Genomic DNA, 18,873 nt, shown 5'->3' with positions numbered 1-18,873 from the left:
TTCTGCTGCAGAGAATGCGAGGGCTAGTGCAGATGACCTTAAGACATCAGCACCACAACTGCAGGTTGTTCCAGCAAGCCATGAAATAATATTATCTCTCGTTTCGATTTTGTTGGACAGGTTGGTGATGTGCCTATTATAGGATAGGCTTCTGTCCAGGCTCACTTCAAGGTATTTCGGGTGAGGCTCATCTACCATTTTGCCACAGAAAGAGAGGTTCAGGTGTCAATTTGCCTCTGCATTAGAATGCTGTGGACAGTTTTTATTAGATTTGGCTTTGGGTACCACTGCTTGAAGTATGCCTCCAGGATGTTCAGGTCTGTGCTCAAGGTTGTTTCCAGGTTGGCAAAGGAGGTAGACTGGTGTAGGATTGCGAAATCATCGGCATAAATATATTTGCTTGAGCTGGTATGTGGTAAGTCAGACACGTAGATGTTAAAGAGTAAAGGAGATAACACAGAGCCCTGTGGCAGACCATTGTGGAGGAATCTGGGCCTGCTCTTTTTACCAATATGGATCTTTCCCAGATCTTTCTGCTGAAGAGAATGGATTCCAAAAGCTCGACAGTTGTTTTGCACCTTATGATATTGCTTAGCTTTATTAGGAGGCCCCTGATCCAGACTGTCACAAGCTGATATTAGGTCAATGAAAGTGACTCCGGATTTAACTTTATTCTGGAAGCCTGCTTCAATCTGCGTTGTTAGGGCGAGGACCTAGTCACAGGAACTTCTTCCCGGCCTGAAGCCAACTAGTCCAATAGTGAGTGCTCTTCCAATGAGTGGTGAAATTCTTTTAAGGAGAATTCGTTCAAAGAGCTAAAAGGTGGAGCAAAGCAAGGAGATAGGTCATAGATTTTTGACATTTTTGATGTTTGACCTTGTTGGCTGAGATGTTTAGAAACTTGGTGAAGATACCATCCACTCCTGCAACCTTGCCATTCTTAGTGAGTTTTAAGGCTTCCTGTACCTCTTCCAGAGAAACTAGGCATGAGTTCAGGAAGCTAGGAGGCCATCTTCAGATTTTTTCTGATGGAAGTTTACACAGTTATTTTCCTGGTAGAGCTGGGACTTATCAGACTTATCAGGACCTGGGGTTTGTATGTTGTTGTGGATGCGATGGTTTGAATGTTGTTGGTTCTGCGCCCCCCAATTTTCTCAGAAGTGACAAGCTTTTCCGGCTAGATTTGGTGAAGTAAAGTTCATGGATGGTTGAGATCCAACTTTCTTTTCTGTTTTTGTCGAGCATTGCTAGTTTTATTACTGTAGTTTAATTGATTAATTACTACTCTCTCAGAGACTCTCTTCATTCAGTGCCTCACAGATAGACAGACCGTTTGTGCATTATCTCTTCTACACATATTTTTGTTGGTGGTGTTCAAAAGAATGTGTCTCCATTTCTACTAAACCTACAGCAACATAAACAACAGATGCCCAACATCCTTTTACTATTGAACTGCTGACTCACAGAGCAGTTTAATCATTTGCTTCAGTTCTGGTGAGGTTTTCCTTCATGAAGCATTTCCTCAAGACTACAACATCCATGCGCATTAAGATGAATAGCAACCAACTGCGTTAGTCTTTATCCCAACTAGAACCCAATGTTTATTTTCCTTGCACCTCATATGTAGCAGTGATATAAAAAAGTAAATTTTTTGTTCAGATTTCTCATGATATTTTGCTCAACAAGAAATTTCAAAATGAAGATATGTTTTTTGTATCTTTATTTCTCTTTTGTTTAGTTCCATAATATTATTAATATGAAGAACGGGGAAGTTTGAGCTCAGGTGTAGTGCAAAAGTGAATAGTTGATATCTTGGATAAATATTCTGATATTTGGAATCACTTAGTTTTATTATTATACATTATGAAAAATTAGGGAGACAACTACAACGTTAGAGCAAAAATGTAGTTTAATATAAACTAAAATGAACATTTGACATTTCGACCTTTGTATCAAGGTCATCATCTGGAGCATACAATACATATACAAAGAAACAAGATGTGCACTACAATCTACATGGTTTGCTGAAGTTACTCAGCAACTGTTGCAACCATTATTGGCCTGATCTCTGGTGAGGAAAAAAAAACCTCGACTACATCAAAGTTAGAGTCCTATTATTATCTATTAGATTACAAAATTAAATTGGGCTGGAGAGCAACATGTTATATATATATATATATATATATATATATATATATATATATAAAACAGAATGATCATTGACTCGGTTAACATACATAGTTTTATAAAAAAATTGAATGACTAGATCTGAGATTTAAGTAAAAAGGTTTTAATATAAACACACTACTAGTTTCGGCCTGTAACAGCCTTCTTCAGGTGACATTATAAAAGAAAAAACACTAAACATTGAAGGTTAAAAGACTATGAACAACATAGACAGTCTTTATACATAATTAGCATGAAAACGTGTTGTATTTGAAGCTGTTCTTTCGTTTGTTGCATTGTTGGGATAGTGCGTGCTTGCTGCATCACGTGAACGCCAGTACATGATTACAGCTGAATGACTATATGGAAGGTTGTAGCTTAAGTTGTTATTTAGATGAACAGAATTGAAGATGATTTCTCTAGATTCCACAATTTTTCTCTCTATTTCGTCACTGCAACGGAAGATGTTAGTAGATTTTTCCCAGCAGACTTTGTGACTTTGGTTATCATCATTAGGATTAGCCGAGGAAAGGATATGACTTGATAATGCACTCGCTCGCTGTCTCTTGTAAGTAATGTCTCTCATGTGTTCTTCCATATGCATTTCAACAGATTTGTCTGTCTGCCCAAAATAAGGAATATCGCAATCACATAATATTTTATATACACCAGGGTATTTGAGTTGATGATGACAAGGTTTTGGGTGGCTAATTAAGGAACGGATCTTTCGAAGTGGAGTGAACAAGGTTCTGATATTGTATTTCCTTAGAACTTTTGCTAATTTATGTGAAACAGTACTTATGTAAGGAATAGATATATTGCCTTTGAATCAATTAGTTTCTTCTGAGTGATGTCTAGGAGGTTTAAGAAGGAATTTGTCAATGATTTTCTTGGAATATCCATTAACTTCGAAAGAAGTTTTCAGATGGTTTATTTCTGTAAGCAATTCATTTGGGTCATCAAGAAGAGAACGGGCTCTATGTCCCAAGGTGGAAATTATTCCAAGCTTATGAGGAGGGAAATGATGGGACTGACTGTGCAGATATCTGTTGGCATGTGTGGGCTTTCTATATATCGATATTTTTAGTTTACCAGAAGAGCGAGTCAGTATGACATCAAGAAAAGGCAAGGAATTATCCGTTTCAAGCTCAGCAGTAAACTTAATACTTTGATGTCGGCTATTGAGATGTTCGAGGAAAACCATAAGGGATTCATGTCCATTGCTCCAAACAATGAAGACATCATCCACATAACGTTTCCAAACTTTAGGTGTTAAAATAACCATTGGGACGAAGTAGGATCCATTTTGTTGGATCCTACTTCGTCCCAATCTATACTTTGGATCCGACTTGTTAGTCACTACGATGTTCTTAAAAAAAATAGTTGCTAGTCAATTTCTAATACAAATATAGAGAAAATTTATATTTATTGACTGCGCCACTCTATATCTGAATTAGTTCAAGAATTGAAGAAAAATCAACCCTCAATTATTTCTCCTTAACATATATACTGGAGTATATTTAACTAACTTAATTCACCTGCTTTAGTTCGAATATTTTATGAATGCCGCAGTAAAAGAGATTCAGGCAAAATACAACTTTTGATTAACAAAAACAAACATTTAATTTTAAAATCACAAATTTTACACTTAACTTCAAATCAGTAATTAAGTTATTAGAAACACTTCAGCCTTCCTGAAAATACAGTCATACAAACTAGGACAATGGTAATTCTGCTATCTCTATAATACAGTCTTCTCACAGTTCCTTAAGTTCCAAATACAATAAAAATTGCAGTAACACACCTCTTCACAAACAAACACTTTTAATTTTACTTCCGATAATTCTCACCAATAATTACTGTTAATATAAGGAAATTCTATGATGAAACTCACACACTTCTCTGTTTAGAAATATTAATGGTTGGAATAATCTTACCGATATTCTTTTTTCTTCATCTACTTATACGTAAACACTTTTTATAACTGTAAACACTTTAAACAGTATATGGCACTCATTAAATAAATCTTCTAAGTAATAACTGAATTAATCATCGGTCACTACACACATAAACAAACATTATTGAAATACTACTGATCACTTATGAATTAAGGCAATACACAATAATTCCTTAACTTGAGGTTTTATATGCACAGCTGTTCTTTCTTCCTGCATTCATTTAATTCTTTAGGCAATAAATTTCTAAGCACAGTTAACGGTAAACTTCAATTTTACAGCCTCTACTACTCACTAATAACTCCGTACTTTGCTTCAAGGTTCTGTATGTCCTTGAAAGGTCGGCCCTGAAATTGAATCTCAACTCAAATATCGCTAGTCTATTTAGTAGTCACTCAGCTGTCTTCCGTAGCTATAATTGTTATTCTACAATTTATTGGCTAACCGCCTCTCGACTAGTAGACTTTATTAGCTGCTTGAGTGACTTGCTGACTCGCTATTATCGCACTGTGATTCCCGAATGCTCCAATTCCAACCTAATCCAATCCTCTCCTTTTTCTCTCTCTCAATTCCTCTAATCTCCCCTTAATTAATTAATAATTTCAGCGTTCATCGCTTATATATCTGTTCTTCCCGCCTAAATTATTCTCGTGATTTCTTTCTAAAACTCTTTTCAATAAACCCTCTCCTCACGAGGTGTTCCAAAACTCGTGCAAGCCATCGAACATACGTTTCCATGACAACAAAACAAAATATAACAAAATATAATATAATTAAGAGATAGATTAGAGAGAGAAAGGAGAGGATTGGCATTAGGTTGGAATCGGAGCATTCGGCATTCACAGTGTGATAATAGCGAGTCGGCAAGTCACTCAAGCAGCTAAATAAAGTCTATTAGTCGAGAGGCGGTTAGCTAATAAGTTGTAGAATAACAATTATAGCTACGGAAGACAGCTGAGTGACTACTAAATAGACTAGCGATATTTGAGTTGAGATTCAATTTCAGGGCCGACCTTTCAAGGACATACAGAACCTTGAAGCAAAGTACGGAGTTATTAGTGAGTAGTAGAGGCTGTAAAATTGAAGTTTACCGTTAGCTGTGTTTAGAGTTATTGTGTGTTGCCTTATTTCATGAGTGATCAGTAGTACTTTATGCAACAACGTTTGTTTATGTGTATTGTGACCGATGATTGTAATATTAAGTATTAAAATTTGTAATAGTAAAAGGAATTTAAAAATAAAATAAGTGAATCAAGTGAATTGGTTGTAAACTAAATTCAGGCAAACATAGAGCTTATTTTAGGATTCTATTTTTTTTAAAGTTGTTGTTAAAAGATTAGTATGGCTGTTGCATCTAGTTCAAAAATGGAAGATGATGAATTCTTCAGAATGGTGAACCCCTAACAGCTATTTTCTCAATTTTCAGGCGTGGAATCAGATGATATATTGTCATATTTTACCTATATTGAGCTCAGAGAAAAAGCAAATTGGACTGACTTTCAGTTATTAATATTACTCAAAAATAAACTAATAGGTAAAGCAAAGACATTCTTATATTCATCTCCAATACTTAGAGAAACATTTGAATATTCAAAATTTAAGGAAACTTTATTATCTCAATTCTGTAAACTGCGAAGTGTAGGACCTAATCTATGGAAGTTACAAAGGATCACACAGAAAGATAAAGAGAGTGTTACAGATTTCTACAACTGCCTGATAACTCTTTCTAACAGTCTGAATGTATCCAATGCAGATAAATCACATTTGGATTGGGCAGTTATCAGCAATTTCGTCAAGGTGTTAAGCCAGAGCTGAGAGAAACAGCTTATAAAAAGAAGATCACCACACTAGAAGAATGCCTGAAAGCTGTCAAAGAAAAGGAGAAGATGATTGGTGACATTTGTCCCTCATCCAATGCAACTTTTGTCAATGTTGTAAATAAAATTAATTATCCCTTGGACCAGCCGAAAGTTGGAGGGAAGAATAATAAGGAAGAGGAGAAAAGAAAAGATACTGGAGCAAGTCCTATTAGTGTTAGTCACATGACTGTGAATGAAGATCAAACCAACAAGAAGTTGATGGCAGATGTACAGAGCTTAATTCACCAGGAAGTTGAGAAATTGAATCAACCTATTATGGATAGTCTTAATAAAGTGATGAAGCAATTGGCAAAATTCACTCTACAATCTGAAGAAAACGAAAACCCCACAACAGATAGGGTTGATGAAAGAATTAAATTGGAAATAGAAAGGCAAAATCAACCTATTTTGGCAAATATAAGTGAGTTGTTAATAGGACTACAAAATATTAAACAACAGATATCATATGTATCTCAACCACAGATGGAGAGAAAACATAGAGATCCTCCCAAATGCTATAGTTGCAATAAAGTTGGACACCTTGCTAGAAACTGTTTTCTTAACAAAAGAAATTACTCGAATAAAAGCTGGGATTCAAAGTATGGACACATACCCCACAGAGAATATAATAGAATTCAGAAACACCAAGCACCTAATGAAAGAATGATGAGAGTTAGAGGAGAAATCCTAGGTTCCAAATGTAATATTTTGTTTGATACAGGATGTAATGTTTCAACTATTAGAAAGGACTATCTCCAAGGTATAAGACATAAATTAAGGAATAATGTTGCCAAACTTAGACAACCTGTAAAAATTACTACTCTTTCAGATCCAAACTTCGTAGCATATGAAAAGATTCGAGCAAGAATCTACCTACCAGAATTTAAGCTAAGTGTCTGGCAGGACTTACTTATCATCCCCTCAACCGCTGACATAAGCTCCCACATCATATTGGGAACAAATTTCTTAGAAAGATATCAGTTCTCCTGTGATTTTTTTAAAAGGGAAGTATGCCTAATGGGCAGGAAAATAAGTGTCAGAACAAATGGCAATTATATGCATAATAGAACAAGGAGGCAGAAAGAAAGGTTTCATGTACCTGAGAAAGGATTTGCCCCAAATAAAGTGGAGCTGTCTGTAACTGAACCAACTGTGGAGGATAGTAATACACAGTCTGTTATGCCTTATCTACCAGAATCAAAATGTAACACTGGTGAACATTCTCAACAATTGATAGCCAAACCTGAACCTGAAGTTATCAATAAGGAAAAAACAACAGTCGAGGTAAATTGTGCCAGGGTGACTAGTCTATATAACAGAAAACAAGATTTGTATCTTAAAAGGACATTCCCACATAATAAATATAAAATACATTTAGTTACTAGTGTATGGAACAAGAGGAATCCAAGAGAAAAAGCAAAAGAAAGTAAGTGCACAAACTGGAATAGCAGGTGTGGAAACTATGTAAAATCTCATGGAGAAAACATAAGATCTGATTCCTCCATCAAAGGAACTTATGTGAAAAATTTTTCTTCAAAGAAAAAGTTTTCAAAGGAAGAGTAAGCTTTTGTTGGATTCTGAATATGTAGAGATTAGAGTAATTATTATTTGGTTCAGAATCCAACATGATCTTCCATCACAAAGGCTAGACTTGTAAATATTATTTAATGTAAACAACTTATTTTACAAATTAATATTCATATAACTACCTTAATTTTGTCTAATATTTAATTATTTATTCAAAGATATATGTATTAATAATGAAAAGAATGTATTAAATATTATTAAGCTATTTTAATTATTACTATGTTAATATTATAAGAACTTGTATTTGATAATTTAACTGCACATTATTTGAAATGTAAATATTCTCTATTTATTCCTATATTCAGATATAAAGTGGCGCAGTCTTTAAATATAAATTTTCTTTATATTTGAATTAGAAATCAACTAGCAACCTTCTATTTTGTTTAAGAACATCATAGTAAATAACATGTTGGATCCTACATCGTATTAATCTATACCTTAGATCCAACATGTTATTTACCATGATGTTCTTAAACAAAATAGAAGGTTGCTAGTTGATTTCTAATTCAAATATAAAGAAAATTTATATTTAAAGACTGCGCGACTTTATATCTGAATTACTTCAAGAATTGAAGATAAACCAACTCACAACTATCTCTCCTTTTAGGTGTTAATATTATATATACTGGCCGAGTATATTTAACATATTTATCTCTCCCGCTTTGGTTCGAATATTTTATGAATGGTGCAATAAAAGAGATTCAGGCAAAACACAACTTTAGATTAACATTTAATTTTAGAATCACAAATTTTACACTTAACTTCAATTCAGTAATTAAGATATCATAAACATTTTAACTCCTCAGATAAGTTCAATCATTCAACTCATACAATGGTAAATCTATTATCTCTAAAATACAGTCTTCACGGTTCCTTAAGTTCCAAATACAATAAAAATTGAAGTAATACCTCCTCACAAACAAACACTTTAGCTAACTTCCTCAATAATTACTGTTAGTATAAGGAAATTCTAGGATGAAACTCTCACACTTTTCTGTATAGGAATATTAACGGTTGGAATAATCTTACCGATATTCTTTATTCTTCATCTACTTACACGCAAACACTTTTTACAACTGTTAACACTTAAACAGTATACGGCACTCATTAATATAATTCTTCTAAGCAATAACTGTATTAATCATCGGTCTCAATACACATAAACAAACGTTGTTACATTAAGTACTACTGATCACTCATGAAATAAGGCGACACACAATAATTCCTTAACTTGAGGTTTTATATGCACAGTTGTTCACTCTCCCGGCATGTAATTAATTCTTTAGACACTACAATTCCAAACACAGCTATCGGTAAACTTCAATTTTACAGCCTCTACTTTTCTCTTATAACTCTGTGCTTTGCTTCAAGGTTCCGTATGTCCTTGAAAGGTTGGCCCTGAAATTGAATCTCAACTCAAATATCGCTAGTCTATTTAGTAGTCACTCAGCTGTCTTCCGTAGCTATAATTGTTATTCTACAACTTATTAGCTAACTGCCTCTCGACTAGTAGACTTTATTTAGCTGCTTGAGATGACTTGCCGACTCGCTATTATTGCACTGTGATTCCCGAATGCCGAATGCTCCGATTCCAACCTAATGCCAATCCTCTCCTCTTTCTCTCTAATCTATCTCTTAATTCCTTAATAATTTCAGCGTTCATCGCTTATATATCTCCATTCTTCGCAGCTAAATTGTTCTCGTGAATTCTTTGACTGAAACTCTTTTCAATAAACCTTCTCCTCACGTGGTGTTCCAAAAACGTGCTCACTATCTAACATACGTTTCCATTACAACAAAACAAAACATAATAAAATTGAGCTATTACATAACGTTAAACTTCTACAAACAGGAATAAACAGAGAATATTTACATTTCAAATAATGCACAGTTAAATTATCAAATACAAGTTCTTATAATATTAACATAGTAATAATTAAAATAGCTTAATAATATTTAATACAGTCTTTTCATTATTAATACATATATCTTGATTAAATAATTAAATATTAAATAAAGTTAAAGGTAGTTATATGAATATTAATTTGTAAAATAAGTTGTTTACATTAAATAATATTTACAAGTCTAGCCTTTGTGATGGAAGATCATGTTGGATTCTGAACCAAATAATAATTACTCTAATTTGTTGGATCCTACTTCGATTAATCTATACCTTGGATCCAACATGTTATTTACTATGATGTTCTTAAACAAAATAGAAGGAAGAGATAACCAAGGCTATCTCTTCCTTTATTTTAACACCTAAAGTTTGGAAACGTTATGTGGATGATGTCTTCATTGTTTGGAGCCATGGGTATGAATCCCTTATGGTTTTCCTCGAACATCTCAATAGCCGACATCAAAGTATTAAGTTTACTGCTGAGCTTGAAATGGATAATTCCTTGCCTTTTCTTGATGTCAAACTGACTTGCTCTTCTGGTAAACTAAAAATATCGACATGCCAACATGCCAACAGATATCTGCACAGTCAGTCCCATCATTTCCCTCCTCATAAGCTTGGAATAATTTCCACCTTGGACATAGAGCCCGTTCTCTTCTTGATGACCCAAATGAATTGCTTACAGAAATAAACCATCTGAAAATTTCTTTCAAAGTTAATGGATATTCCAAGAAAATCATTGACAAATTCCTTCTTAATCCTCCTAGACATCACTCAGAAGAAACAAATAGATTCAAACGCAATATATCTATTCCTTACATAAGTACTGTTTCACATAAATTAGCAAAAGTTCTAAGAAAATAAAATATCAGAACCCTGTTCACTCCACTTCCAAAGCTCCGTTCCTTAATTAGCCACCCAAAACCTTGTCATCATCAACTCAAATACCCTGGTGTATATAAAATATTATGTGATTGCGATATTCCTTATTTTGGGCAGACAGACAAATCTGTTGAAATGCGTACGGAAGAACACACGAGAGACATTACGTACAAGAGACAGCGAGTGAGTGCATTATCAAGTCATATCCTTTTCTCGGCTGATCCTAATGATGCTAACCAAAGTCACAAAGTCTGCTGGGAAAAATCTACTAACATCTTCCATTGCAGTGACGAAATAGAGAGAAAAATTGTGGAATCTAGAGAAATCATCTTCAATCCTATTCATCTAAATAACAACTTAAGCTACAACCTCCCAGATAGTCATTCAGCTGTAATCATGTACTGGCGTTCACGTGATCCAGCAAGCACGCACTCTCCCAACAATGCAACAAACGAAAGAACAGCTTCAAATACAACTACAACGTTTTCATGCTAATTATGTATAAAGACTGTCTATGTTGTTCATAGTCTTTTAACCTTCAATGTTTAGTGTTTTTTCTTTTATAATGTCACCTGAAGAAGACTGTTACAGGCCGAAACTAGTAGTGTGTTTATATTAAAACCTTTTTACTTAAATCTCGGTTCTAGTCATTCGATTTTTTCATAAAACTATATATATATATATATATATAGCTTTATGAAAAAATCGAATGACTAGAACCGAGATTTAAGTATATATATATATATAAACTATGTGAGTATACAAATAAATTACAACCAATTGGTATGGAATAGTTTCCAATAAAAGCGGAAAGTTGTTTAAAGCCTAAAGCATGCTGGAAACTAAGTAGGCTGAATATGTGCCATCCATCCAAATTCTTGGAATTTTTATGCCACCATTATTGTTGAGATTAAGGTGGTTAATCAGATCACAGGCTTCTTTAAATTTTTGTTCATACCAGGTTTCTGTATGATGTAAAGAGCAGGTACTTTTCCACTCAATTTAACGTAGGGGTTGAGAGCATGATCTGAGAGGCCTGCTTCAAAAAAATTGTTATATTTAATCTGTCTTTTGTATTCTTTTATACGTACAGGGATTGTACGTCCAGTTTCACCAATATAAGGTAAGTTACAGGTGACAAACTCTTCTGTATTTCCTGGGAACTCACGTATTTTAGCTATTTTTTTGGATCATCCTGGTTCCCATATTGATCTTCAAATACTCCCGAATTTTTCATCATCAATCACTGTCGTTAATTTCTCAATGTATATTGTAACCACCAAATACAATTTGACATTAATATCGATAGTTTGAGAAATTCTAATCAATACAATTCTGTTTCGGTAAAGATGTATTGTTGTGTTGATCTTGTAACCTTTGGCGCCATTTTAATAATCGATACCCATTCAGAATAATCAAATCGTTGGTAGCGATTTTCGATATATACACTTATGGATTTTGTTTGTTTCCTATCTTACATTCTTACCAGCCATTGTGTCTGCATTCATTCTCAAAGTATTTTCAGTATCATTGATCATCAAATGCCATAGTATATCTTCATGATGGACAGTGATGGTGAAACGGAAAGTAATAATGTAAAAAGGCAACCAAAAAAGAAATGTAAATATTTGTGTGTTTATCTGAACAAATGGGAAGAACAGTACTCATGGGTAAAACCCGTGCCATCCAGTGTTCACAAAACTAATTGAATATTATTTAGACTTCGTGTTAAGTATTCCAGGCTCAAATGCCCACACTGAGATAATGTTCTCAATGATGAACAATAAATGGACAGATCAGAGAAATCAAAGTAGCTTAGTATTAATTAAATTAGAACTAATGGTAATGATCAATTTTGATTATGACTGTAAAGAGTTTTTGCAGTTTGCACAAAGAGACAAGAAAATCAAAGCTCTAGCAGCACCTGTTGATAAATATAAATAAGTTTATATTTAATGTTTATATAAGAAGTATGCCTATTTTAATTGTACACCCTCTGTCCAAAAAAGAAACCGATCTTTTCGAAAATAGAAGAAATTAGTGGCGCCACCTGTTGTATCTTTTTGTTGTCAAAAGCGGGAACATTCATTAGTGTTGTGTCAACTGTTTATGACATTTGTTTCATTAGAAGCCGAGTTACAGTGCCAAGAGTGAAAGTGTGTTTGACGAACGGACGGTCGTCATGATATTCATGCCGTAGGCGACGAATTCTCGCTATCAATCGCTTCAAAACTTCGAGATAAAACATTGACCGTTTGGCCAGGCGGAAAGAATTCTTTGTGGACAATGCCCTTGGAATCACAGAAACAAATCAGCATTGTCTTTACTTTTCACTTCTCCAAGCAACTTTTTTTCGGAAGCCCCTCTTCTGGAGGTCTACTCAGCACTCTGATGCTTTGTCATTCTCAAAACACCAAGTTTCGTCACCAGTAACGATCGTTTGAAGGAAGTCCTTACGAGCGGTTTTAACAAGGTCCTTGCAGTGTTCAATTCAATACATTTTTTGGTCGTCAGTCAAATTGGGGGGGACAAATCGTAAATTCAATTTACAAAGGCCCAAATTCTCAGTCAAAATGTGCACAGTTGATTTTGGAATCCCCAAGTCATCTTCAATCAATCTCAGGGACAATTTCGGGTTTTCTTTGATGAAATCACGCAGTTTTTGGATGTTACTTCGCTCAGTCCAGTTTTTGGATGGCCTGGCTTTTCGTCGTCCTCAAGCGTCTCACGACCACTTTGAAATTGCTTAAACCACTCGTAAACTTGAGTACAAGATAAGCATTCATCACCGTACGCTTTTTGAAGCATTTGATACATTTCGGTAAAACTTTTACCAAGTTTAACCGAAAAGTCAATTACAGCTCTATATTTTAAACTCATTTTCCGACCATTTGTCAAAACACACTGTCACTCTTGGCACTATAACTCGGTTTCTAATGAAACAAATATCATAATACGGAAGTAGCAGTGTTTTTTCTCCCGGAAACTCGGGTTTTTCATCCCGCATACAGACAAATCGGCCCTTCAGAACACACACAATTTACAGGCAAAAAATACTAGTTGTGGTGGTGGGTGGTAGATGGCGTTGACTGGTAGAGGTTCGGTGTAGTGGTGGAAACAGTTGTATAGTAGGTGCCCTCCCGCAATGAGCCTTCGGACTCCTTGGAGGTATCACGAATAATAATAATAACAGTTGATACAATACTAATGACGGTTGCCGCTTTCTACAACAAAAAGATACAACAGGTGGTTCCACTAGTTTCTTCTATTTTCGAAAAGTTTGTTTTTTCTTTTTGGACAGAGGGTGTATGTAAGTATAAATGTTTAAAATTATATTAAATATTTTGATGTGCTATAATTTAAATTGCTATTTGTATATTTTAAATATAAACCATCCTATCAATTAATGTAGGATTCACGTCACAAAAATTTTGCTAAAATTTGTTGTGACCCAATCTCCCTTAGTTTTATTTCAAAAGTTGGTTACCCTAATTACAGGTGCAGTAGATGGAATAAACTCCAGGATGTGCCAATGGAAGGAGAGGATCCTTAGAGGAGTTGAATATGTTTTTTAATTTTATAGCTGGTTTAAAAGTGGCATTAAGATTATAATGTAGGATTCTATTGATTTTTTCTGATAATCCTTTAATGTAATGGGATGGCTTTTTACTGCAATCTATATTCTATTTTGATGAAGTTTTATGAAGAACTTTATTAATAGTATTTTTGTTATAGCCCTTACTTATAAATGTGTTGCTAATAATCTTTAAGAGCTTGTTGATTAGAGCAAATTTTTAAAGCTCTATTTTTAAAGGTGTTAATGACTCCAAATTTTTGTGACGGGTGGTGATAATATGAGTTGGCATGTATATATTGGCCAGTATGTGTCGGTTTGCAGTAAACTATGAAGGATAGACTGCCTGAAGGAAGACGTGATCGGTGTATCCAGGAATGGGAGCGAGTTCTGATTTTCACTTTCAATAGTAAATTGCATGCGTTCATGTTGTTTGTTCAGGTGGCTAAAAATGTGTTTAAAGTTTGTCGACCATGTGGCTAGATAATGAACACATCGTCAATGTATCTAAGCCACACTGTAGGTTTTAGAGTAAAGGAATCAAGAGAACTTTGCTCAAAAGCTTCCATATAAAAGTTAGCAATTGGGGGGAGGGGGGAATAGTGGTGAGCCCATGGTTGTACCTTCTTTTTGTAGGTAAAATTTATTTTGCCACATGAAGTAACAGGAACGTAGTACATGGTCAAAGAGGGCCATAATATCTGGCAGAAATCTGTTCTGTGGGAGAAGAATTGTGTCATTGATTGGGACATTTATGAAAAGGGCAGAAACGCAAAACTCACTAATAAATCATCTTTGCCGAGCGTTATGTTTTTAATTTTCTTTATAAAGTGTTGGGTGTTCTTTATATAGGAGGGGGAAATACCTACCAACTCCTTGAGTGTTGATGTTAATTTCTTGGCTAGGAAATAATTAGGGCTGTCTATTCCTTCAACTATCAGTCGAAGCAGAATGCCATGTGTTCCTAAAGGACACAAACATATGTCCTTTAGGAACCACATATATTCTGGGAGAACGGGTGTAATGAGGTATAAGTTTTTTAACAGTTTGTGACAGCCAAGAAGTGATGGACTTAAGTAATTTCTCAGTTTTTTTCTTTATTCTGTTAGTTGGATTATAGTTTACAAGCCGATAGGTGATGTTATCAGAGATTAGTTGATTCATCTGATGGATATAAGTTCTGATGGATCTGTCAAAGATGACAGTGGCATTACCTTTATCCGATTTTGTCTACTCCAATCATCTAGAATTTTTCCCTCTGCCCAGGCCTTTTGAACTGTGCAGTGCAGCCAGTGTAAGACTTTTAAGCTTCCAAACTTGAGCATTTCTGGTTGAATATGCCAGCCTGGTTGGCCGAGTGGTTAGCGTATCCGCTCTCCAGGCAAAAGGCTAGGGGTTCAAATCCCGCCTTGGGAATGCATGTCTGTGAAAGTACTAGTGGTGGTAGTCGGTGATAAATGGCGTTGGTGGAGTAGTGAGACGAGGAGTTGCAGAGTAGATACCTCCACTCAATGAGGCTTTGGACTCAATTGAGGTGTGATGTAATAATAATAATAATATTTGGTCAAATTTGAAAATCAGGTGACCAGATTTGGTCACCTGGTTTTCAGTTAAGCAATTTTTAGCTTTTATTGGAATCTATTGCATATATATAAACATGTTGCTCTCCAGCCCAATTTAATTTTGTAACCTCATCATCATCATCAAATTCCTGCCATGTACCCTCAAGGGGTGTACAGGATATGATAGTACTACATGAAAAATTTACATCATTACTAAATTTCTATCTACAATTTTCCTCCAAATCCGTCTGTTACTTGTCAAGACTCCAACATTATCAGATGTTATATATTTCTATTGTCTAAGGTGCACTTTGTACCAAATCAATCCACCTATATCTTGGTCTTCCTCTGGGGAGTTTTCCTAATCTTTTCTCGCCCATTCTGTTTAAGTGACCATACCACCTGAGATTAGCTCTGTATGCACATTCCTGGATGCTGACAATGTCAGGTTCTTTCCTAGCATACTCATTTTTGATATGATATTGCCATTGATGCCATCTGTCCATGCCTATAATCTTTCTCAGGACTCTCATATCTGCAGTCTCTAGTCTTTGGTCAAGTGTTTTACTTCTGACCCAACTCTCAGATCCATAAGTTAAAACTGGTTTGAACACTGTCTTGTATACAGCTAATTTAGTGTTCCGACTAATTTCTCTCTTATTCCATATGAATTTATTCAATTGACTTCCCACCATACCAGCTTTGCTAATTCTGTTATCTATTTCTATATTGAATTTACCATCTTCACTAAAAATCGTGTCTAAGTAGCTGAAATGTTTTACTTGTTCCACAGGTTCTCTGTTCACAATGCAGTTGACATTTTCAACGATTCTGCTTATTTTCATTGTCTTTGTCTTTTTATTGCTGATCTTCATACAATATCTATTACAACAGTTATTCAATTTAGTCAGAGAATCTTGCAGACTTGTACCGGATTTATTCAGAAGTATAACATCGTCCGCATAAAGTAAAGAGCTGACATTAACATCTCCAATTTTGATATCATGTTTAATACCACTTTCCTTCATAATGTGATCCATATAGATAATGAATAACAGAGGGAATAATGTACATCTTGTCTCACACCAGATTTAACATTAAACCATCTTCCTGTACTTCCTTCAATTCTAACTGCTGACTTACAACTCAAATAATGACTAAGTATTGCTTGATATAATGCACCATTAACACCATATAACTGTAGCGTATTGAATAGCTTCTCTCTTAGCACCTTGTTATGTGCCTTTTCCAGATCAACAAAACTTAAATACAGATCTTTGTTATATTCCCATGATTTCTCGACTATTTGTCGTAAAGTGAAGATCTGTTCCAGACAGCCTCTATTTGGCCTGAATCCAGCTTGTTCTTCACCAAGCTTTTCTTTCACAATTCTTCTCAACCGTTTCTCAAGTATACTTGCATAGATCTTGCCAGGAACACTTATAAGGAAATACCTCTGTAATTCTCACATTCAGTTTTATTTCCCTTTTTATATATGGGTACTATGAGAGCTCTACTCCAATCATTGGGAATTCGTCCCTCTGTCCATGCTTTCTGAACTATGCAATGCAGCCACTGTAAGACTTTTTTACCACCATACTTCAGCATTTCTGGTCAAATATCATCCACTCCTGCTGCCTTTCCACATTTCAAGCCTTTGATGGCTTTTTCTACTTCAAGTATGGATATGTATTCCTGACTACTTTATGCCTGTTGAGTGTTTTTTTATCACTGTGCAATCACTGCTTGTTTCATTTAGTAATTCTTCGAAGTAATTACTCCATACTTCAAGGATATCTTTTTCTCCTGTTTTCATGTCACCTTTATCAACTCCTTTTACAACACTCTTTCATCCATTTCTAAGCTTATTCAACAACCTCCAGAATATTTTGCCACCTTCTTGATATTTATTTTCTATGTTTTTGCCAAAGTCCTCCCATGACTTTTGTTTAGCTAGTTTTACAGTGTTTAACTTTCTTACATTTGTCTCTGTATTCTCTAAGACCACAAGCTGACTTATTTGCCAGGAAAACTTTTGATACGCTTTCTTCTTTTCCTTCACTACCTTCTTAACTTCCTGTGTCCACCATCCTGAGTTCTGATTTTTTTATCCTTGCAGACAACATCACCACATGCCTCTCTGGATGAATCAATCAGGGTTTTCTTCAATGCTTGCCACTGAATCTCCAAAGGTTTGGTTCCTGTTCTCAAACTCTTTCATTTTTTCTTCAATAATCTTTGTGTATTTTAGTCTACGGTTCACATCTGAGAGCTGCTCACTTTTATTCACTTTAAAACTTACATGTCATTCTTTTCAACATGAAATTCAATTTAATCCTGCTTAAGACTAAATAGTGATCACTTCTAATTTCAAATCCTATGTACACTCTGGTGTCCTGCACCAGGGAGAAAACATCACTATCAACAATAACATAGTCAATGAGACTTTTCTTATTCCTTGCCTTTTCTCTCCATGTGAATATATGCACATTTTTATTTTGGAACATGGTGTTAGTAATAACCAGTCCATGTCCTGAGCAGAAATCCAACAGGTATTTGCCATTATTATTAGCTTTGCTCTTTTCTCCATTTTGTAACATAATAGATAATAATAATAGGACTCTAGCTTTGATGCAGTAAAGGTTTTTTTTTTATTTCTCACCAGAGGTCAGGCCAATAATTGTTGCAATGGTTGGTCAGTAACTTTAGCAAATCATGTAGATTATAGTGCAGCTTGTTTCTTTGTATATATGTGTATGCTCCAGATATGAAGGTTGAAATGTCGAGTGTTCATTTTGGTTTATATTATACTGAAGTTTTGCTATAACATGGTAGTTGTCTCCATAATGTTTCATAATGTATTCTGATCACTGTGTAAGCATGAAGGAAAGGATATTATTATTATTATAAATTACACAGGTGAAAGAAAGCTCCTGCAGCTAGAAACCTATTACCCATTAGTACACTGGGTGGGTTAAGGGCTAGACAATCCCTCCTATTCTACATGCCACACATTTCATTACGGTTCTTCAGTCCTTCAGTAAGAAAAGGGCTGGTCCCAAAAAAGGAAAGGATGTACCACCTAAATGTATTTGGTTTACCTTAAGACTTTTAATGCTCTATGCTTCTAAATTTTTTATTTGATATATTTAATAATCTAAAGCATAAAATTAAACTGAACCACAGAATTAGAATTCTTACCATCAATCCGAAGATAATCATTTAGAACTTGAAAAAGTGGAAAACTCTCCCATGTATCAGGAGGTTGCTCTGCTAGCACAGCATCCATATCAACAGCAAATAAAGACCAGAATATTTCAGCATGCTCAACTAGAAGATCACTAAACCATGCGAAAGCCTATATTAAAAGTGTCACATGTAAAGAAAT

At 34.9% G+C, this 18,873-nt stretch overlaps 1 protein-coding gene across 3 annotated transcripts in view; it reads right to left on the bottom strand.

Annotated features, from left to right (window-relative positions):
• Cadps (calcium-dependent secretion activator 1) overlaps nucleotides 1-18,873 on the bottom strand; it is a 1,213,340-nt gene that overhangs the window by 295,276 nt on the left and 899,191 nt on the right. For all 3 annotated transcript variants that reach the window (XM_090396519.1, XM_090396528.1, XM_090396537.1), the window contains one exon: nucleotides 18,687-18,843. In XM_090396519.1, coding sequence (XP_090252645.1) covers nucleotides 18,687-18,843 — 157 coding nt within the window. The remainder of the gene's footprint in view (nucleotides 1-18,686; nucleotides 18,844-18,873) is intronic.

The sequence above is a fragment of the Typopeltis vanoorti genome, chromosome 1, assembly GCF_054136105.1.
Source record: "Typopeltis vanoorti isolate ZY-2024b chromosome 1, IOZ_Tvanoo_1.0, whole genome shotgun sequence".
In the NCBI taxonomy this organism is placed as follows: Eukaryota; Metazoa; Arthropoda; class Arachnida; order Uropygi; family Thelyphonidae; genus Typopeltis; species Typopeltis vanoorti.
This window is presented reverse-complemented; position numbering and strand designations above follow the sequence as displayed.